Consider the following 22,725-nt stretch of genomic DNA (forward strand, 5'->3'; position numbering starts at 1 on the left):
TGAATTGTTAAAGTTCACTCTCCTGGCGGAAATATTTTACACTTTGATTCACATAGATTTATTTAAAGTTATTATTATTTTGGAAATATTATTACCTCTTGTTTTGAATTTTTTTTTTTCAATATTTTAAGTAATGTTAAAGCATTTATTTTCAATTAAATAAATAATAATAATAGTTATCACAAAGAAATTGGCTGAATTTTATTTTTGATTTCATTGTCGAGTTTTATGATATCACATTCACATGGGGGAATTTACTCAATTTGAGATTTTGGACAAGACAAATTGTTTAAGTTGCCAGATTGCTTGCTTCAAAAGTTGGTCTGCGAAAACCCCTATGTGAACCGTGTATAAGTGGTTACATACATGTGATTTATGTATTGAAAGTAACAGTACGTTTACATACAACTATTTTATTAGGATTAACCGTGGTCAATAAAACCAATCACAATAAATTTAATATATATTTTCCATTGTCAAATTTATTGTGATTAACGCAGTAAATCCGAATAAAAATTTGTGTGAAAACGTTCTGTTATGGTACATGACCGATTTCCATGATTGACAAATTGGACAACATATTAATGTAGCCAGGCAACACATCAACTCCACATAGCTAAGTCTTTTTTAAACTTCATACGATTTATCATATATAAAATATAGGTATGTCAATCATGAAAATTTATATTTTTATTTATTATTTAATAAATCAATTTTATTTGAAACGAAATTTGTTATTGTATTATTTGTATTTATATATCTATTCGTTTTTTAACTTTAATTTTAAATAGTATTAATATTCATAATTTTTATACATTTTTATATTCATTACTTTATTTTATTTTCTCTGCATAACCACTGCAAAACACTGCCAAATAAAAAAAAATTTATAAAGAAAAATATTTGGATACTTTACAACAAAAACGAAATCCAAAAACGATTTATAGAAATTTACAAAAAACTTATATAATTAAATATTAATTCTAAACCCAACAATCTAAGGTTTATTATATGAATTTATAAATATTATAATTATTATATATGTGTGTAAATAATATATTGTTAGTTGATTTTATTGTTATAAATATTATACTAAGTGTAAAACATATCTCGTTTTTTATATACAAAAACCACAAATCTATTTTGCAACGAACCGAACCAATAACGCAATTAGGTCTTGGATTGTATGATTGACACAAATAGATTCATTTCTTAAATGAAAATTATCAGTCAGTGTGGCAGTCATATCATCTCAGCTTTATTCATTTATCTTCCTTTATGAAGAAACTTCACAGAGAATATAAAAACCATTTTGCACATAACAATAGGCGAGAGAGATGTTTTACACTCTCAAAGAGAATCCCTACCGCCAATTCTTAAAATGTAAACATTATACAATGTTCATTCAGTAGGTTTATGTAGGTGCGAAAATAAACTCGTTCGTAGGGTTTTATAGATACAAATGTGTGCTGCTCTCAAAGCAACAGTTTGAGATTTATTTTAAGGAGAAGTGTTTTTATTGCTAATTATACTCTGAGATTAAAACAAAAATAGTGCTACATTTATTTCGAGGTATACGTTAAAGACAATAAATGCATAAGCAAAATTGGCAAAACTAAACTATAACGATTTAATATACTTATAAAATTTATATTAAGAGGTTATCTAACCAAGAACATTCCTGCATGTAAATGGTCCATATAAACATAAAAGTCCTTCTTTGGAGGATAAAAAATAAATAAAATTAGCAAAATTTATAAATTGGCTAATGGAAGTTCTAGTGCACTACACCGATTGGGGATTTTTAAGTGTTAATAAGGAAACTAGAGACATTTTATTTTGAAATACATACTTACATATATGTTATTTGTCAATTAACCGGTTATCAGTAAAAGGTGTATAAAAACATGTTAAATATTTTAAAACACAGTTAGGAGACAGTGTAGTCATTATTTGACTTGTATATGTTGTTTACATTGAACATTTTGTTACAAATCATCATATATTAAATATATTGAACCTGATCCTCAATATGGTGCAGCAAACTATTCCAACCAAGCCAACAATTATTATTATGCTTCAAATTAGTTGAAAATTTAGTTGAATTTTAAACCATTAATATCAATGTACGTAAAACATCCACGATAAACTACAAACGCATAAACAATTTAGTTAGAAGAAAAAGACATAAAAAACAACTAAACAAAGTATAACTAAAGGGTGAAACATATCAAAGTCACAATTTAAGCTTTGATCTGTTTTAGCCTTAAGGTATGACTCTAAGAATGATAGATCACCACAGATGACCGACATGTCAGCTGTAACGATCCTGCATTATTAGTCTCCAAACCTGCAGAAAATGTTTGAGAAAATACTAAAGCCCGCCTCTTTAATCAATATAGCATTAAATATTTATAGAATTGATTAAGTGTTGTATATATAAGAACAGATTAGTGAAATGATAACTGAAACTATAATTAATTTCTAAAACAAATAAAACGAGCGGTTTAAAACGTATTAAAATAAAATAAAGTAAATACACATTTTTAGTGTTAAAAATAGTGTTTTGTTGTTTGTGAAGGTTATAAATCGAAAATACCTTTTATTATTATAACATAGCTAAGGAAGTAAGTTTAAAAAACAAAGTCCAAACAGAAACAGACTGAGAATACATAAGATGCTTTTTTGACTGGCTTCTTTGGAACGAAGGAGTTTTAGGTTGATACAGTTCGATTTTAGCCCCACGCTGCTTTGTTCTTTTGCGAAGAAGCCAGCCGATGACTTAAGCCAGTCAAAAAAGCGTTTTAAATATTCTCACCTTTAGGCAAAATTCGTATTGATTTAGGACTTTTAGTTTAAAGCTTGTTTACATATAATAAACACAGTGGATTTCAGCTGTCAATTCTATTCCGTATGTGTCAAATATTAAATCTCGTGAATCTCATTGTCAGTTGTAAACCACTGGATTTATTATGTGTGTACGGCGAATCTCGAATTCCTCACTTTGTTTTGCCTTCGAACCGCAAAAAAAAACAATGCAGGTGCCTTGAACCCCAAAAAACTCAACAAAATGCAACACTGGAAAACACACGACGTTTACATTGCCCACCACATCACATCCTGTAGGCGGTAATCATTGGAATCCCTAGATAAATATTGTCTCAATATTTGTTGTGTCTTTTTTATGTCTTCTGTAATGTTTCCTTTTTTTATAAATATTGTATAACAGTTTTCTATAGTGAATATTTGCAGCGTGTTGTAACCTAATAAAAATCAAAAGCAATGCTGTTCACCAAGGTAATATTCAGCAAATAAAACAAGTTTGTAAAAATTTAGTTTAAAAATTAAAAAAAAACCTATATATTTATATAGAAAATTAAAAAAAAAATGTAATTAATCCCCTTTTAGAAAACACACACCGTTGAAATAACCTTAGTTTTAGTAGAGAAATAAATCCACACCAGTGTTAACAAATTCAGGTTTATTTTCTTTTTACAAGAGCAATGAAGATTGAATCCATGACTTCATTGCCTCTTTTTATCTAAAACTTTTCTATTTTGTACTTTTTTCTGTTAATATTATTTAACTGTTCTACCCTTATAATGTTTACACAGTTGTATATCTATTCTATCACCGATCACACTGCGTACACTTATCCTCACCTTTCACCCAACCTCTGACCCTGATTCCTATCTCTTAAATGCTTGTGTTATCTCTCTTGTAAATATTTGTTGAATTATAACTGAATTTATTTATTAAGCAAACAAAAAAACTATCCCTGGCTTTTTCTGGTATGTTTTTAATTTTTCCGTTTTTTGAAATATTGATGCATTGGTTGTTGTCTAAGTTAAGTTTTATATAATTTTTTGCCAACATATTTTTTTTTTCTATTTGCATGAGCTTTGTTTGTTTTTATGAAAATTCTTTAAAAAAAAAACTGCTTACATTGGTTGTTTTGTATATTGTTTAATGCTTTCTTCTTAAATAAAACGTTGTGTTTGCTTTTGGTTCCTTTGGAATTATTATTATTATTTACCTTATTGTTTTTTGTAAATTATTTTTGACAAAAATTATTTAAATCCATACACACACAAAAATGTAAAAAAAATCAACAAATCAAATCACTTTCTAATCATTGACAATTAAAAATGGAGTTTGCATTTATTTAGAACATAAGTCTAGTTAATAAGTTGAATAATTTCAGAAAATTTTAGTAAAGTCGCTGGTAAAAAACTTGATTAAATTGTTTTGAATGAATGCCAATCAGCTGATGTTTGTTGTGATATTTTACAGATTTTCTCATGGAAGAAGAATACAAGTAGATTCATCAACTCTTGGGAACATTGATGAGTCAAAAATTTTAAAATGTTTTAGTAGATTTTGTGAGTTTTCAACAAATTTTGTAAAGTCAAAATGTCAAATGAAATGTCAAAATTTGTTTACGTTTTGTTTATTTTTCATGCTGTGATTAAATTCACAATAAGTGCTTTGACAACTCATCTGGGTGATCAGCTGAGGTAAATCCAGTACCTGATAACCACTAATTTATGTAACTGATAAATAATTATTTTTTGTCTCGTACCAACATCTTTTTGACAAAGAAATCGATTCCTAAAAACAATACTTAGTGCCATGGTAGAAGAATTCAGGTAGATGCATCAACGCTTGGGAACATGTTATGTCAAAAAATGCAATGCTTTTTTCCAAACTAAGTAGATTTACTTATATGACACCAGTCCGAGTTTGGTATGATACACATTTTTCAATAATTTTTACAAATTTCAACCATTTTTCATTTAAAATATTCAATTTCAAAATGGTTTGACAGTTCATTTTCCCAGCAGCTGGCTCAATGCGACTACCTGTATTCTTGTACCATGTTTGCATATGTAAACAAACATCAGCTGACTGAACATTTGATATTTACCATTCAGCATTAGACCCTGTTTACATTTACCCTAATTACCTCGAGTTTTGGGTGTAAAATGTATAAACACTTACGTCAAAGAGACCATGCTAAACGGCTAAATGTAAACATAGCCTTATATCTGTATTTTCCCATATTCCTGAAATTTTCTTGAAATTCTCTTAAATCCTATCCATAAATCGAAATAAAAAACCAACAACAATGCTTTCAATTTCTTGCAAAAACAACAAAAACAAGATAAAGTTTAAACAAACCTAGTAACCTAGTTAAGGAGCATAGTTGTAATTGTTACTTTGAAAAGTTATCTATCACAATTAAAGAACTGCCTCACAATCTCCCGCCCCCCAAACCTTAACCCTCAAGGAAATATCCTCCGACTGCCTTGCCTTGCCCTGCATCTTAAGAAAATTAATGAAACATTAACTAATCATAAACATAACACAAACGTTTTCTTTTTCTTTTTTCCCACTCTCCTCAACCTTCTAACGCCCCATTCACACAGGCATCGATGTAATACAAATGGCTGAACGACAAGTACTATCCTCGGCCTCAATTGTGGGCATTGCTGTGGGCGGTGTCTTGCTGCTGCTGTTCATTGTCGACTTGTTGTGCTGTGTGACCATCAATATGGGTGTTATGGCCAGTATGTGCAGGCGCACCAAGAGATCGCCATCGGAAATCGACGAGGAAGCCAAGTTGGGAAGGTAAGCCAAAAAAAATGTATTTTTTTTCACTGAAATTTAACACCCATTTTCATGGAGAATGGGTTGTTGAATAAGATCTATTGCTATTCCTACCTATTTAGAGTCTTCTATTAGCTCATCATCTTATTAATTTTCCTATTTAACCAAAAAAAAAAAACAAAATAAACGTAGCCTAATCATGTAATATTGCACTGACCAAACAAAATTTTCTTTATTTTCCTCCCCCCGTTTTATGCTTTTGTTTATTCCTGGCATTTATCTATAAAGTGTTGTTGTAACCAAAGCGAAAATAGCTAATACGGATTTGAATTATCATTGGGTATTCCACAGACCCAAATCATTGATACTAAACCGCAACCCATTATCATTGGTTTGAATTCCTTTTTTCAGTTTCCCCGATTTGAGTTTCGTTTTCAAAATTTTCACCTGTAGTGCAATATTAAATGATTTCAGTTTTTCGTTTTTTATTTTTGTATTGCCCCTCTCCCTCCATTTATGATTTTGTTTAGTTGGTTATGTTTAGTGCCTAATTCCTTAAAAATCGTCATCATCATCATTTAACACCTTTCATGCATTTCACTTTTTCCCCAAAAACCTTTTGTTATCCTTGGTCCTCATCATCATCTTCATCATAACTGTCACACAAACGCACACAAATAATTTAATAAAAAAAAAACAAAACCAAAACATCTAACCAAGCAGTCCTAATGGTTGGCGTTTCCCAAAACCTAATTGCAGCGGCCAGCTAGTTAAGGAGCCCCCACCATCACCGTTACCCTTACCGCCACCCGTCAAGTTGGGTGGATCCCCCATGGTTTCGCCATCGTACGTAAAAACAAAACAAACTACTACAACAATTATTATCTTATCCTTTATTATTTTTCGTAATAATAAACTAATCAAAACTAGTATTAGACATGCCAACTAACCGAACCTGCCCCCCGCATTGTCATTAACATACTAATCATCTTCTTTTGTTGTAAAAATTTTTCTTTTTTTAGAATATTTTTTGCCTTACCAAAAACTTTGGAAATTAAAATCTATTTATGAAAGTGTCACAAATCTAAATTGGTCAATTTAAACTGGCTTTTGTGTAAACATAGCCTTAGTTATGACAATACTCTTGCCCCGCAAAGTATGCAATATTTTTAAGCTAATTGCCTGTAAAGGCATGGTAGAAGAATACAGGTAGATGCAACGCTTGGAATATGTCAAAAATTTTAAAATGTTTTTGTCAAGTAGATTTTTATAAGTTTTTTTATACGACAAACAATTTTTACAAATTTCAATAATTTTTCATTCAACATTTGCAATTCCTAAATCGTTTTGACAGTTCATTGTACCAGCACATGCACATCGACACAGCTGCTGGGACTATCAACTGTCAAACCAATTTTGGAATTGAAAATTTTCAATGAATAATTATTCAAATTTATAAAAATTGTTGAAAAATGTAAATCATAACAACCTCCGATTGGCGTCGTATAAGAAAACTTATAAAATATACTTATATTTGAAAAAACATTTAAATTTTTTTGACATATCAATGTTCCCAAGCATTGCTGCATCTGCCTGTATTCTTCTACCATGCTGTATAGGCTAAACTAAGGCTATGATTACAAGGAGTCTATTTTAAAGTCACTTTAATCAAATTAAAATACTCATTTCTAATGCCATGTTTAAGTTAGAACTTTTTGTAGGGTTAACCTACTTTGAGAGGATTTATTTGAAGTATAAGTAATGGATATGACAATTTAAATCCAAATCCAGTGGGTTAACCCTCATATATATAAACGTACTTTAAAAAGGACACAAAAGATTTATTAATATTTATAAAACACATAGAAAAACTTCACCAGATATTTTGAGTCATTTCAAAAATGACAAACAGATAATATTGTGATTGAATACTCAAAATCTGTCAACATTTTCGATTAATTTTTCAGAATCTAATGTCAAATCAACTTTTAAATACATTCTTCCGACTCTCCTTCTTTGCAAAAAACCATATTGTAGTCGTGTGACCATTTCATAAATAGATATTAGCTTTATTTTTCATTTGTAGCTTTATCCAAGCAAAAAATACAATTTTTACTAATTCCCCTGCCATTTTCTTATCTTTCCTAACAGAGATGAAAAGCAGCCTCTGCAAACTCCCACTGAAAGTATAAAACAAAATTCCACCGTTGAATTTGATGGTAAATTTGTACATTCACGAAGTGGTGAAATAATTGGTAAAAATTCAGCAGTGTAAACAAACGGAAGTATGCAACCCATTCCCGGCAAGGAATGGACGATGATGATGATACAACTACAACTACTACTACCCTGATCACAAAAAGATAAGAGAAAACAAGTCCGAAAGGATTTCCTGCAAAAATACAAAACCACACAAACTTTGGGAATGATTATGCTTCATTATTATTATAATTATAAAAGTAAATAACCGAGATATACTCTATATGCATATATGACAAAGAAAACAACAACAACAACATGTACAATTAATTTAAAAGAAATCATAGACAGTGATTGCATAAAAAAATCATGTATTTTTAAGAAAGCCATTAAATGTATTTTGTCAGCGGAAAATAATAACATAAGCTTGATATCGATAGCATTCGATAAATTGTACAAAACACCAAGGCCGTGTTTACATTAAACATAATGTAAAGTTAGGTTATGTTTATATCAAACTTGCCATGTTAACTTAATGAGTTTGGCAACTTCAATGACAGTTTTAGTTGAAGCTTGTTTGATGTAAACATAGCCGTAGCCTTGACGTGATGACACCTAAGTAGCTTTGCATCATGACATAGCATATTAATGTCAAATCATAAGAAAAAACGACGGCAGGATTCGAGTTCGACTCTGACATCTCTTTATGATATGTCACAATGACATGCCATGACATGATGCCAAGCTGCTTTGGTATTATCATTTTTCTTAAATGTAATTTTATCGATAGAAGGCTTAAGTTATTATATATACCCAATAACATTTCTATGTATTTTTGTTCATCAAATGTCATGCTAACATTTTTGAATATATATTATATCATGACATGACAACATCAGGTTATTTTTTATATTCCTCACTAGTTTAAAAATGTTTTTGATTTTTAGTATTATTAATTTTTATACAACATATACATACATATATCAACATGTTCTATTCATTCATTTATTGCCTTAATTATAGTACTCTTTTTTGTTTGTTTTAATTATAAGATTTAGTCATAATTTCGAAAGGCATAGTTTATTATGCAACCATAAAAAGAAAACAAGCAGCAAAACAAATTCATCACTCAAAACAAAGTACATGCCATTATAATTTTAAGAGGAAACCAAAATAAAAACATTTTCATTGCAATTTCGAGAGAGAAATTGTCACTAGAATAATGCATTGATGAAATATTTATATACATTATTTTCCACCTATTTCATTTGAATACTAAAAATTTATAATAATATTTTTATAAAATATTAAAAACGCCATGACATGACATGACACTGTGCTACAAGAAAAAATAACCTTTGCTTTCGAAAAATGTACTATAGAGAAACTTTTCGGAATTTGTTTAGTTACCGAAATCAAATTTGCAACAAAAATCTAAATTATGATTCAAAATAGACCGACAGAGGATTTTTACGGCATTATTTATCTCAAGCGTGTTTACATCAAATTCCAACACATTTTTCAATAAATAGGCTGCTTAACTAAAGATTATACTCTCTTGATGTAAACATAGCCTAAGCTGCCAGCGTCGTCTCTAAAGATCCCTAATCCCTTCCAAACCAGCTGACTACCAAATTCAATGTCAAAATGCATCATTGTGATTGAAATCACAGGACAAAGGATAAACAAAGTGGCGAAAAGTGTAAACAAATTTTGACATTACATTTGGTTTTCTTAAATCTGCAGGAACACATTGTTATTTGGTCTGTTCCAGAAATGCAAAAATGTTACAATTTTACTACAATAACCTATTTTGCATTTATGATATCGAAAATAAAATTGTAAAAATAGTAGATTCATGCAGGTTCAGGAACGGAGCATTAGTACATTAGATGTATAGATTGAATTGAATTGATATTTAAAAGATAAAAAGTAAATAAATTTTGACTAAGCACGCTTTTCAACAGCTGGTTGAACCTCTAATTAAAGCAACATGTAATTGTCCATAGTTGGTTTAGGTTTTTTTTATATTATTATTTTTTTTTTTTTTGTGAAAGCACAGTGTTGCAGAGTCAAAACACGAATATAAATTTCAGAACATGACAGTTACGGTGAGAAAACATAATACGCCTTTTTGACTATCTTAAGCCATCGGCTGGCTTCTACGGAAATGAACGAAGAAGCTAGGGTCAAAATCGAACTAAGTCAACCTAAAACTCCTTTGTTTCTCCGCGAAGAAGTCAGCCGATGACTTAAGCCAATCAAAAAAGCTTTTTATGTACTCTCACCTTTATTGTTTTTTTATAAATTAAGAATTATTTAAAATTGAATATTTATTGGTACTTAACAAAATTTCAAGAGACTTATTCTAATTTTTGGTTCTGTATTTTTTTATATTATACCAAATCTATATAATGTTAATGTAAGTGTAAATTGTGGCTTATGTGAATAAAATTTCAGCTAATAAGAAAAAACAAATAAACAATAAATAAAAACAAATAATACAAGCAAACGTCAAAGTCATTCTAATATAAAAACTCCATGACAAAACAAAAAATGCTCAATATATTTATTATTAAAAGAATATATATACGACATTCTACATATTTTATGTTTTATTTAATTTTGCCTTTAGATTTAATTGATGCTTGGAAATCTTAAACAAATTCGTAAATTATTGCTCAATATTAAAGAAGATATGGAACAAAAGAAAAACTTATCGAGAAATTTCGATAACCCCAGTCTTTCATAGAATACATTTGTCATTTATACATTTGTCACTTTTTGTCGCTTATATAGCGTTTACATGACACAGTGTCATCGATTCCTTAATATGTGAAGACAATTGCTTTAATTCAGATAATGACGGAAATCTATTAGCTATTCTAATCAAATAAGGGGTAATCGATATTTTAGATTCTTGTTTTTCACTTCTATATATTTTTTTAAAAGATTACAGCAAAATTGCCTAACGTAAAATCATTTTTTAAGTTGTTTTTGATTTTCTAAACTCACTTCTAGCTAATCACCAGTGACAGTGTTTCTTTCCCAATGAAGTTTTATGTTACAATTACATCGCCATAATTTTTATACAAAAAAATAACATTTTTAAAATTGTAAAATATAAATTTAAGAAATTTAAGAATAATAATATAGGCTAATTATTAGTAATAAGTAAATGTATTTATTAGTCTTAAGATTAACAAAAAACAAAAGAAACCAATTTTTCCACCAATAACTATATATACATACAAACAAAATAAAACACAATAAAAACTATAATAAAAACATAAAAAATAACTTTGTTTTCATTTGCACATGTTCTACTTTTGTTTTACTTATTCTTTGCCCCAAGTCCAAAACAAAAACACAAGCGCCTTTTAAGAGCTTTTTAAAATACATACTCTACAAATACAAATTAATAAAAAAAATATACAAAAATATTTCACATACACATTCATAAAATCATGAACTTTGTACAAAACTACATTATGTACAAATATGTACCATAAGCTTAAATGTGTAGCATGATAAAACCCCTTTTCAATAATTTTCGAAAAAAAAAAATTAAATTATAAAAAAATCAACAAATTATTGAAATGAGTTTTATTTTGTTTCGCATTGTGCATACTCAAAAAAGTTCTATGTTTCGTAAAAAATATAAAAATTATACAAATTAAAATAAAAAAACAATGTTATGGCGAATTTAAAATTATAAAATAAAATATAAAGTCTCAATCTCAATAAATAAATCAAAATATTTTATATTTATATATAAATAAAAGTAACAAAAAGCCCGCATAACAATAAAACAAATTATTGAAAATGCATTTAATTTTTTCTTTGAATAAAACTATGTTCTTGATATATACACTCAAATAACCCAATTGACTATTGAAATGGCTAATAAGACATAAATACTGATGTAGCTTTTCTATTACAAAAACAAATTAAATATTATATGGAATTTTATTTCTGAATGAAGATGATTCTTAAACAAATTGCAGACAAGAATAAAATGAAAATGACTTCCAAGTGAAATTAAAACCAAGTTGTTTTATTTTATGTTATCTATTAGGGGGAATTTTTTTTCATTGAAAACATTAACTTGAAGTAAGTTTACATGGAATATTTTATTCGGCTTTTATATTAGTAAAAGCGTTACACGTTATGATTAAAACAACAGCCACATGGACATAGCATTATACTAGAGATATGGAAATACGCGTGTTCATTCTGCTATGATCTCAACGATTGCGAAAGATGTTGCACTAATCAGATGAAATGTCAAAATTTGTAATTCGCACTGTGATTCCAAAAAGAATAAGTATTTTGGCAACTCATCTAGAATATCAGTTGCGGTAAATCCAATACCTAATGATTGTGCCATGGTCTTAACCCTGACAATTGGCCAATAACAATAAATTTGACCATCGAAGATATAGGTTAAGCTTATCGCTACAAAAAAGGTTGTGTGTAAGCGCGCTATTAGTTTTATTGCGGTGCTATCACATCATTGTGAATGGGCACCGGTTCTCAGCTAACTGAGGTTTTCTTTGGTTTTATTTTCTCTTCTAATTCGTAAACACGGCCATTTTGTTTTCTGTTTATTTTTTAACGGGGATTGTGCTATGTGCTGCCTATTTGCATTGTTTGGGACGTTTTTATTTTTGAATGTACCATTCTGTTTTCATGCCACATCTTTATTCAAATATTCTTTTTGTGTTGCCTTTCCTTTCAGTGTAGTCGTATCGTAGTGTTTATAGTAAACGTTACTTCTTTTCTACTAATCCAGTTATTTTTTCTCCCATAAACACCTTTCAGTGTTGCCGTATCGTAGTGTCAGTCGTGACATATGTTGTCAGCCTTTCTGTTTTGATTCCACATCTTTATTCAGATTTCCTTCTGTGCTCCCTTTCCATGCAATGTTGCCGTATCGTAGTGGCTACTACGTTACGTAGTACTTCTTTTCTACTAATCCAATTGTTTTTCTCCCATAAACAGATCAGATAGGTCAGATAAGGAACTCTAGAGCTAGCTTTTTGTCATAATTTACACAAAAATCATCAAATTACTTAACTAAATTAGTTTTATGACAGATAAACAAATACATATCCATACAAACAACAACAATCTCAGTGCTTGGACATGTCGGAAGTACGCATTAAACCTCGCCAAGTATTGGTTTTAATCATTGTGTTCCTGGTTATTCTACTAATGGTTCATCGCAATGGCAAAAGGACTTGCCAGGGACCAGCATACCTCCAGGCCATGTACGCCAAACAGCAAGATGGAGAATTACCAACAATTTACTGCGTAACACCCACTTATGCCCGGCCACATCAAAAAGCTGAATTAACGAGGTGAGGTGAGCTGGCAATCGTCGTCGACCCTTGAGAGCAATAACAGAAAAGATAAAAAACACTTAAATGATATGAATGTATGACTAATGTGTGTTTGTTGTATTTTTAGGCTTTCTCACATCTTTATGTTGCTGCCAAACTTGCACTGGGTCATCGTAGAAGATTCAGAGACGAAAACAAATCTAGTAAGGAATCTATTGGAACGAGCTGGCTTAACGCAACGTTCCACTCAATTGAATGTTAAAACACCCACAGCCTTCAAACTGAAACATAACGATCCCAATTGGATAAAGCCTCGTGGCGTGGAGCAAAGAAATCTAGCCTTATCATGGATACGCACAAATGCGGATGCCGAAAAGCACAATATTGTCTTCTTCATGGACGACGATAATTCCTATAGTGTGGAACTATTTGCGGAGATGTCTAAAATAGAACCTGGTCGAGTGGGCGTGTGGCCTGTGGGTCTGGTTGGTGGTCTTATGGTGGAGAAGCCTTTGCTTAATCAAGAAACTAACCTGGTGGAGGGCTTCAATGCGGCTTGGCGTCCCGAACGGCCATTTCCAATTGATATGGCCGGGTTTGCGATATCAACTGAATTACTTTTTAAATACCCCGAGGCTGCTTTCAGTTATGAAGTTCAACGCGGCTATCAAGAGAGTGAAATTTTAAGACATTTAACTACTAGATCACAACTACAGCCATTGGCAAACAATTGCCGTGATGTATTGGTATGGCATACAAGAACTGAAAAAACGAAACTTACAAATGAGGAGGCTTTGAACAAACAAGGGAAAAAATCGGATGAGGGTATGGAGGTTTAATAGACTAGAATTTAGTTAGGAATTGCGAATATTTTATAAATGTTGTTCACTACTGAGATTTAGAGATTTATTTGCCTGGGATTTTTGAAAAAATATGGAAATAACTTATTTAATAGATATGGGGAAAAATACAGTTTTACAAAAATTGGAAAATCCTTTCATAAAGTTACGGGCATTACGCAGTTGAAGATATAATCGAAGGTAAATTAGTTATTCTCAAAACAATTTCGCTTGTTTGTTCAAATCCTAGCCTTATAAGTTTCAGAACTGCAGAGATCTTTTAATGTTAAATGTCCTATGCTTGCCTTCTCAATAGTAAAAAAAGTAATTTCAGGTGAAATTCTATAATTTTGTGTATCCCTATAACTTGTATAAAGTGAAGCAAATCTAAGAGAATCCTTAAAAAAAGTGTAAACTTAATTTTGTAGTTATTTATTCGATTTTTTTCTTGCACTTTGAAATTTTACATAGAATGCGACTGCTGGATCCAAAGACTTATAATAATTTATTTTTTTTAACTATTTGTTGTCTTCCAGTAATGTTAAGGCTAGTCCTTGCAAAACAACTGCTGAATATACACATTTTTACGTCAGCCAATTTTAATAAATATATTTGCTCTTGTAAATAAAACCATTAATAAAATAAAGTATTATTTTTATACGAAAACTAATTAGTTTTATTCTTATAATGCTGTTTAATGCAGATTTATTTTAATTGGACAATTCTGCTAAAATTAAAATGCAATTACTTTGAAATTAAACAAATTAATTTACAGGGAGGCAAGGCAAGCTATTATCACAGCAAATTAAATGAAATATTAGAAAAATTAAATAAAATTTTTATAGGTGGCACGCGCCCTTTGTCTTAAACAGGAAATACAAAACAATATTACCCAGTAATTATCTCTATTATATATGATTTGTGGTAAATATTTTAATCAAAGCGATTAAAAGTATATTTTTTATAAAAATCGAAATGTGCCGTATAAAATACAAGACGGGAGCAAAAGCATTTTTTGGAATGACAAAAGGAATGAGGTTTTTGACGTTAACAATATTGAAATGTGCAATGTTTTCATCCCACATTGTTATCGCTTAATAAAAAGGCCAATCAAATTATATTATTTTAAAAATATTATTTTAAAAATATTAAAGGCACGAAGTACTATCATCTTTTAAAGCTTTTTAATTGACCAACTAACGTTCTCTCCAAATCCATGCATAATTTTATCCACTTTAATACATAATAATAAAATCTACGGTCTAGTTGATTTGCAATATTATTTGTTCCAATGACCCCAAAACCTAGACATTACAAAAACACCACAGTTGTTGTTGCTTATGAAAATAAAAGTTGTATATTTTAACGGTTCTTATTAGAAAACAAAAGCAAATGATTTATTTACTTTATTCAATCTGTTCACAGGTGGTATCAAATCTTCAGGGAAGCAGGCAACCGGAAATCTAATTTTCATGTGTTGTGTCGCCAAAACCGTGACTCGAAGTAAAAAAAAAAAATATTTTTTATGCGGCTAGATATCCCAAGACTCCAGTAAAAAGTTTTAAACCTTGATTGTGATTTAAGCCCTACGTATTATTTTAATGGCCAATTGATACCTTAAATTTCTTTTTGTAAAAATAAAATTTATTTTCGGAAGTAATTTCCAAAAAAATTTAAAAACCACATCAAATGATTTTTTATTATTATTTTTTTTTTCAATATACATGTGTTTGCATAAAATTAAACACACTAACATCTACATATGCTAATGATGAAAAACAAAATTAATTTCAATAAAACGTTCAATAACCGTTCCAATCACAACGTCGTTTCAAAAATGATTCACTTAATACGACCACTAAAACAAACGATCAACGGCACATACAGTTGGAAAAGAAAATCAGACGTTTACTTTAATTTCGAAAAAGCAAAAGTGCAACCAGTTTTACTTGAGTTCAATGCTATTTTGTACTGTAACATATAGGTGTTAGCCAAAGGCTTTGTGGATGTAGAACGGCCGGAAGAAAACAACAACAACGAAGCCAATCAATTAACAAAACCGAATCAACAATTATACCCCAAGTGCAAACACGGTCTGGCATTAGTATTGCAAGTACTTTCCAACGCTTCACATTGCGCGGTGGCAGCTGTAACGGCAGGATTTATTTAAGTTTTTAAAAGAAGAACATACATTTCCAGGATTCAAAATGGAACGCTGGCGTGGAAAAGTTGCTGTTGTTACCGGTGCCAGTGCTGGCATTGGTTGGGCCATTTGTAAGGAACTTTTAAAGGCAGACATGATTGTCATTGGTCTAGCTCGACGTTTAAAGGTCATGGAAGAACTCAAGTCGCAGTTACCGCCCAATCAAAAGGACCGTTTCTTTCCCCGCGAATGCGATCTAACATCTTTGCCATCATTGCGTACCGCCTTCCATTGGCTGGAACAACGTTTTGCTCAGCGAATGCACGTCCTGATCAATAATGCTGGCATGTGTGAGTTCTCGAAGCTCTTAGATACCGGCAATGATGAGTCCATTAAACGGGTCATTGATGTTAATCTAATGGGAGCTGTTTACTGTACAAAGGAGGCATATCGTCTGATGAAAAAAGCCATGGAATTTGGCGAAGAATGTCATGTGATACAAGTTAATAGCCTGTTGGGGCATGTTGTACCCCAGCACATACCCGGATGTGGCTTTAATTTATATCCAGTTGCAAAACATGCCTTGAGGGCAACCAATGAGATTTTACGTAGGGAAATGGCTGATGACAAGTTATTGCGTTTATCGGTAAGTTTAAAAGGGTGTAAATTATTAAAAAAAACTTAAAGTCAGTATTTTGCGAGCAAATTGAAATGTAGAAAGGGAATATTAAAAAAATAACTGAATTTCCACCAAAACTATTCTTACTATTCCTCCCATAAGATGCTTTTAAACACAATCTACTGTATTTTAATTAATTCCAACAATTATCTAATTACGTATCATAGTAATAATATGAATAATATGTACAAAATAAGAAAACGTTTTAAAACAGGTTTTGAAAATTCATATACATTTCCCCCGTGTAACAATAGAAAGGGCAAAGCATTGTATTAGAAGAGAGATCACTACCCCCATGCCAAACAAAACAAACAAAAATCAAGAACTGATGCAAAAATGCAATTAATTACGAAGCTTAGATGTTTTCTTTTGTTATGCTAATATTTTTCTTTCATTTTTCTTTTGTAGACAATTAGTCCCGGCTTAACAGAAACCGATTTTGGTAAAAAGGATCCCGTATCGGAAAATGTAGACAGCTTTCCAAGTTTTACTGAACCCTTGAAACCTGAAGATGTAGCAAATGGAGTCACATTTATTTTGGGCTCACCACTTCATGTAACCATAGCAGAACTTTTGATGGTACCCACCACCGAAAGGTATTAATTTAATGTAATTAAATTGTATAAATGTTATTTAAATAAAATAATAATTTGGAAAAATGTATTCCTAGTTTAACTTATATAAAGTACAAAGGACTCCTAAGACCTGCAAGGTTAGCTTTTTAGGAAAGGAAATTTGCTCATGTCTACCATTACTAATATACGAGTCAATCATTTGGACCACTTTTAAAGATTGTCCCGATTTGGTCCGGATTATATGAATCTGTCTTGAACTTGTCCCTTCTTGCATTAACACGAAGTAATTCGTTTTCAGATGCAAATGTTCAACAGGATTGGCAATGCGTTTGGGCATAAGTTGAGTTTAGGGGCTATGCTTGGATTGACCTGAAATTTTTACCGCAGGTAGGTATTTGTAACCTGATTACGGCAATATAATTTTTTTGTGGGGGAAATACCCGGTTACCCGGTTATTCGACCCAAAAGTTCGGATACAACATCCGGTTTATATCCGGTTCTACGTAACCGATATCAATAATATGGGTATCATTTGAAAGCTTATGAAAATATCTATCCATCAAGTGGTCATATGACGGGGTAATTGGAACCTGTTTCGGAGAAATTTAGGAAAATGTGCATTTTTGTATGAGTAATTTTTGAAAAACCCATAAAAACTCGAAAATGGACCCATTATAGGGTCTTAAAATCTATACACAATATTATAGCTAACACTATTGCCTTTCCAAAATGGTGTCATATGTGTTGATATCTTTTGTAGTTCCGAAGATATTGACTTTTAAAGTCGTTACTTATGAAAGCAGTTTGAGTGAACCCAAGTTTTGTGTCGGGTTTAACGTTCTTGTTAATCTGCTTTGTTTTTAATTTGGTGTTGTTAGAATATTATGGATCGCGTAGTCGGTGTTGGACATATCCCAGAGGAGAAAATCTTAAGCCCCGGCCGAAGGCCGGCTACTTACAAAAATTACAATTTTTAGAAAAACTATGGATCGCGTAGCCGGTGTTGGACATACCCCAGAGGAGAAAATCTTAAGCCCCGGCCGAAGGCCGGCTACTTACAAAAATTACAATTTTTAGAAAAACTATGAATCGCGTAGCTGGTGTTGGACATACCCTAGAGGAGAAAATCTTAAGCCCCGGCCGAAGGCCGGCTACTTACAAAAATTACAATTTTTAGAAAAACTATGGATCGCGTAGCCGGTGTTGGACATACCCTAGAGGAGAAAATCTTAAGCCCCGGCCGAAGGCCGGCTACTTACAAAATGTACAATTTTTAGAAAAACTATGGATCGCGTAGCCGGTGTTGGACATACCCCAGAGGAGAAAATCTTAAGCCCCGGCCGAAGGCCGGTTGCTTAAAAAAGCTATAAAGGTCAAAGTCAAATGCATCTAGACTGGAGAAAAATATAATTTAATGAATTCTATCTCTTATATCCACGGAACCACAAAAGATATCAACACATATGACACCATTTTGGAAAGGCAATAGTGTTAGCTATAATATAGTGTATAGATTTTAAGACCCTATAATGGGTCCGTTTTCGAGTTTTTATAGGTTTTTCAAAAAGTACTCATACAAAAATGCAAATTTTCCTAAATTTCTCCGAAACCGGTTCCAGCAACCCCGTATGACCACTTGTTGGATAGGTATTTTCATAAGCTTTCAAATGATACCCATTTTATTGATATCGGTTACATAGAACCGGATACAAACCGGATGTTATATTCGAACTTTTGGGTCGAATAACCGGGTAACCGGGTATTTCCCCCTCAAAAAAATTACATTGCCGTAATCAGGTTACAAATACCTACCTGCGGTAAAAATTTCAAAATGATCCGAGCATAGCCCCTAAACTCAACTTGCTCCCTAGGTTGTTTTAAATGGCGGTTTATATTTATTTTGCGCGGTGCAATGAATTACTTATAATTACGGTACTAGGCCTGTGCTCTTTTCAGTGAATTGTGGAAGAAAATCGTATTTCTAGAGCTCTTTAGAACATATTTTCCGATCTTCTAGAACCCTTTTTTGCTTGTTGTTTACAATTTGATACCCTACAGTGGCAAAGGAACACAACTTTGGAATGGATAGTGGAAGAAAATTTAAGAAGCACCTCATAAATTCCAATCCCAAAGATCTGATTAGAGAAATCAAATGTCGTCCAGGTCTATACGACAAAGAGCAACTCGAACAACCAAAACGAGAGCATAAACAACAACTGTGGAAGGAAGTGGCTGAGAGTTTGACCCCAAGCGATGTTTGGGAATCATATGACGAAAATGAAAAGCATATGAAAAGTAAGTTTCCCAAAAAGCATATTAAATGATAAAATTAATAAATTCGTTCTTTCAGTTGAAGAGATCCAAATCAAATGGAAAAATTTTCGCAACCACTTCCTTCGGGAAATTAAGTTGATTAGGGCTGGCAAAGCACATACCAAGAAAAAGTACAAATATTACGATGACATGGAATTTATGAGTCCCTATGTGGGTGGTAGATTGTACGGCTCAGTTACACCTAAACGTAAATCTTGTGACTCTACCGATGACAGTTGTGATGATGAGGAGCCAGATAATGATGTTACCAATGATCAGTCATTGAACACTTCAGAGGAAGTTCAGGAGGAGTCACCTCAACGAACACGTCGTTCTCCAAGAATGCCTGTAAAGAAGCAGGCACCACCTCGTGATTCCATCTCACCCCCTAAGGATAATGAGCTGACCAAGGAGCAAAAACTTGTTATCAATAAATTTGATGATTTAAAGAAAATATCACAAAAAATACGACCACACAGCACTCCCTCTACCACAAAGACTAAATATTCAATACCTGCCGTTAGTATGAGAGATGGAGATATATCTTTTTGCCTGTCGCTAGTACCCACAATGCGCAAATTGGATGAATCGAAACGACTGAAAGCAAAAATTGACATTCTAACAATACTTCATAGATATGTAGATGAAGCTACGCCAAGAGCAAAGAAGCAAAAACTTGCGGAGAATAGCAAAAATTCAGGAAATTTATCCGAAATGGAGTTGAAGCTAGAAGACTGTACGGAAAAGAATATGGAAAATGTATGGTGGACGTAACGTACAAGCATAAGTTCTTTCAATCAGATTGTAAAAGTAGAAATAGGTTCAATAAAATTCTAGAGACTAACAAAATTTGACTATGACCCTTATTTAAAGCACGATTTCCACTGGGAATAAAAAGTAATAAAATTATTTCTTGAGGGTCCTTGTCAAGATTATATACTTTTGGTTACCACGTATGTTAAATAAGTATTTTTTCTGTAATAACAAATAAAACTTTAAAAATGTAAGAATAATGTTGGCGAACCTTGTTGCTGTTATTACAGCGCATATATGGTCCAATTTTACCCCTTTGTGAACCAATAAATTATTTGGGATACATAGAACATATTTTTAAAAATAAAATTTCACCCTATATACAATTTTGCGGGGTTTTTCTTCATTTTTGTAAAATAAAATCAACAAGTGTTGTTAATAGTAATTCTGACGTTACTATGGCTGTCATTGACCAACACAGGGTTGTATGTGGTGTTGCCTCCACTTACTTTAATCGAAGCTAATGGACTCTGAATGTTTCTGCATATATCTGTCTATCTGAATCGTTTTTAGGTTTTCCTTAAAATTCAGTAAATAATTTTTTAAATTCTGATGCAATTAGCAAACAATAGTGTCAAATGCCATAACTTCGCAAATTGAAAAGAACTAGTACAACGAAAGTGCTGCATCTAGTTCCGATAGTTCCGTTCACAGAATAGTTCGTATGTGGCAGTTCGGTACGGAGACGCTTCTTTGCCCAGAAACAGTGTTAACAAATAAAATAAATTGGAAATGAGCGGATTTCATCCAAGAGATTTGATACGAGAAATCAAATGTCGTCCCGGCCTTTACAATAGAGATTTGTTGGACCATCCAAAGAGGGATCACAAACATCAACTTTGGCTGGAAGTAGGCGAGAAGTTGACACCACCTGAAGATTGGCAATCATATACGGATGTGGAAAAAGACGCTAGAGGTAAAGTACTGAGAATAGCCACAATCGGTACGAATGCAAATACCTATTATGTGTTTTGGAAATTACAATTGCAGTTGACGAAATCCAGGCTAAATGGAAGCACTTGAGGGATCATTTTTATAGGGAAATTAAGTTGATCAACTCAGGCGGAGCACATAAAAAGCGCAAATATGTTTACTTTGATGATATGGAATTTATGCGAGATTTTGTCGGTTATAAAATGCCACCAGCAAGCAATTCAAAATCCAAATATAATGACACATTAGACGGGGACAATTCCAGTTCTTATATGGAAGACAACGATACCGACGAAGTCATGGAGGAATTACTTAAAGCCAACGACAATGCAGAAGATGAAAACTGTGAAACACCGGAGCCACGTAGAAACCTAAGGCGTTCGGTCAAGCCAACACCAAAAATGCAGGCGCAAAAGACAACACCAGCATCACCGCCAAAACTTAGTAAAACTCACAAAGAAGTTATTAAGAATTTTGATGGTTTAAAAAAACCCAATGGACAAAACGCGGGAGTTGCCACAAGTTCTGGCGGTGCAGCTTCGGCACCATCTTTTAGAATACGTGATGGTGATATCTCGTTCTGCCTGTCGCTCGTACCAACATTTAGGAAATTAAATGAAAGCGCCAAATTAAGGGCCAAAATAGAAACCCTCAAAATATTACATAAATTTGTAGAGCATGCGGAGAAAAACAAGAATGCTACAACAGCTGAAACAAGAGCTCCGGCTGGGACAAACCTTAGCCACGAAGATGAGGAACATGACATGCAGGAGGATCATTTGGATGAGCTAGACGATTCAATTAAAGTGAAACATGAAGAAGCCGACGATCCCCTACATGGGTCCAGTGGCAACACTAAGGCGTGGTGGACTTAGATTTTATGATAGTTTTTTTACTTCTTTTAAGACGAAAAGATCATTATTGAAATTACTATGACTTTCTATGGGCAAGTAAATACTTTTTTATCCTTGGAATAAAGTTGAACAGTAAATATTCACTTACACATAACCGTTAATTACAGTAAAGTATGTATGTATATTTTTTAAATAAAAAAAAAAAACAATAGAACAATAATATTTAGCTGACTACATTTTCCAACAATCTCACTTTTCTGTTGAGATTTAGTTAGTACTGAGATATAAAGTTTTTCCATTACACCATAGGGGATGAAAAAGACATTCTGTCCGTAAAAGAGCATTCGATTCTCGACAATGCCATTGAATTTGTTAGAAATAAAAGAGATTAGAGGACAATCGATCAGTTTACTGATCCAATT

General features: G+C 32.0%; 5 protein-coding genes across 13 annotated transcripts in view; all 5 read left to right on the top strand.

Moving 5' to 3' along the window:
* Nucleotides 1-11,838, top strand: part of LOC101892087 (fasciclin-2) — a 158,029-nt gene extending 146,191 nt beyond the window's left edge. For 3 of the 9 annotated variants that reach the window (XM_059122318.1, XM_020040161.2, XM_020040162.2), the window contains 3 exons: nucleotides 5,430-5,631; nucleotides 6,334-6,456; nucleotides 7,762-11,838. In XM_059122318.1, coding sequence (XP_058978301.1) covers nucleotides 5,430-5,631; nucleotides 6,334-6,456; nucleotides 7,762-7,885 — 449 coding nt within the window. In that variant the 3' untranslated portion in view covers nucleotides 7,886-11,838. The remainder of the gene's footprint in view (nucleotides 1-5,429; nucleotides 5,632-6,333; nucleotides 6,457-7,761) is intronic. The other 6 variants (XM_059122319.1, XM_005177310.4, XM_005177311.4 and 3 more) reach the window with 3 other exon arrangements.
* A 951-nt stretch (nucleotides 11,839-12,789) lies between these two features.
* On the top strand, nucleotides 12,790-14,659 carry LOC101892716 (galactosylgalactosylxylosylprotein 3-beta-glucuronosyltransferase I). The gene is made up of 2 exons (XM_005177315.4): nucleotides 12,790-13,172; nucleotides 13,282-14,659. The coding sequence occupies exons 1-2, from the start codon at nucleotides 12,958-12,960 to the stop codon at nucleotides 13,991-13,993; spliced, it is 927 nt and encodes a 308-aa protein (XP_005177372.1). The 5' UTR covers nucleotides 12,790-12,957; the 3' UTR covers nucleotides 13,994-14,659.
* A 1,300-nt stretch (nucleotides 14,660-15,959) lies between these two features.
* Nucleotides 15,960-17,476, top strand: LOC101892999 (farnesol dehydrogenase). The gene is made up of 2 exons (XM_005177317.4): nucleotides 15,960-16,782; nucleotides 17,224-17,476. The coding sequence occupies exons 1-2, from the start codon at nucleotides 16,201-16,203 to the stop codon at nucleotides 17,416-17,418; spliced, it is 777 nt and encodes a 258-aa protein (XP_005177374.1). The 5' UTR covers nucleotides 15,960-16,200; the 3' UTR covers nucleotides 17,419-17,476.
* A 1,931-nt stretch (nucleotides 17,477-19,407) lies between these two features.
* On the top strand, nucleotides 19,408-20,842 carry LOC101893177 (uncharacterized). The gene is made up of 2 exons (XM_005177318.4): nucleotides 19,408-19,685; nucleotides 19,741-20,842. The coding sequence occupies exons 1-2, from the start codon at nucleotides 19,472-19,474 to the stop codon at nucleotides 20,475-20,477; spliced, it is 951 nt and encodes a 316-aa protein (XP_005177375.1). The 5' UTR covers nucleotides 19,408-19,471; the 3' UTR covers nucleotides 20,478-20,842.
* Nucleotides 20,843-21,165: 323 nt separating this feature from the next.
* LOC101893338 (uncharacterized) lies at nucleotides 21,166-22,523 on the top strand. The gene is made up of 2 exons (XM_005177319.4): nucleotides 21,166-21,432; nucleotides 21,507-22,523. The coding sequence occupies exons 1-2, from the start codon at nucleotides 21,249-21,251 to the stop codon at nucleotides 22,322-22,324; spliced, it is 1,002 nt and encodes a 333-aa protein (XP_005177376.1). The 5' UTR covers nucleotides 21,166-21,248; the 3' UTR covers nucleotides 22,325-22,523.
* Nucleotides 22,524-22,725: the final 202 nt, after the last annotated feature.

Source organism: Musca domestica, unplaced genomic scaffold (genome assembly GCF_030504385.1).
Source record: "Musca domestica strain aabys unplaced genomic scaffold, Musca_domestica.polishedcontigs.V.1.1 20, whole genome shotgun sequence".
Taxonomy (NCBI): domain Eukaryota; kingdom Metazoa; phylum Arthropoda; class Insecta; order Diptera; family Muscidae; genus Musca; species Musca domestica.

Coding starts and splice junctions, on each gene's coding strand:
- LOC101892716 (XM_005177315.4), top strand. CDS start 12,958: ATGTCGGAAGTACGCATTAAACCTCGCCAAGTATTGGTTTTAATCATT. Junction 13,173..13,281: donor CAAAAAGCTGAATTAACGAG/GTGAGGTGAGCT, acceptor TTGTATTTTTAG/GCTTTCTCACATCTTTATGT.
- LOC101892999 (XM_005177317.4), top strand. CDS start 16,201: ATGGAACGCTGGCGTGGAAAAGTTGCTGTTGTTACCGGTGCCAGTGCT. Junction 16,783..17,223: donor ACAAGTTATTGCGTTTATCG/GTAAGTTTAAAA, acceptor TTTCTTTTGTAG/ACAATTAGTCCCGGCTTAAC.
- LOC101893177 (XM_005177318.4), top strand. CDS start 19,472: ATGGATAGTGGAAGAAAATTTAAGAAGCACCTCATAAATTCCAATCCC. Junction 19,686..19,740: donor AAATGAAAAGCATATGAAAA/GTAAGTTTCCCA, acceptor TCGTTCTTTCAG/TTGAAGAGATCCAAATCAAA.
- LOC101893338 (XM_005177319.4), top strand. CDS start 21,249: ATGAGCGGATTTCATCCAAGAGATTTGATACGAGAAATCAAATGTCGT. Junction 21,433..21,506: donor TGTGGAAAAAGACGCTAGAG/GTAAAGTACTGA, acceptor TTACAATTGCAG/TTGACGAAATCCAGGCTAAA.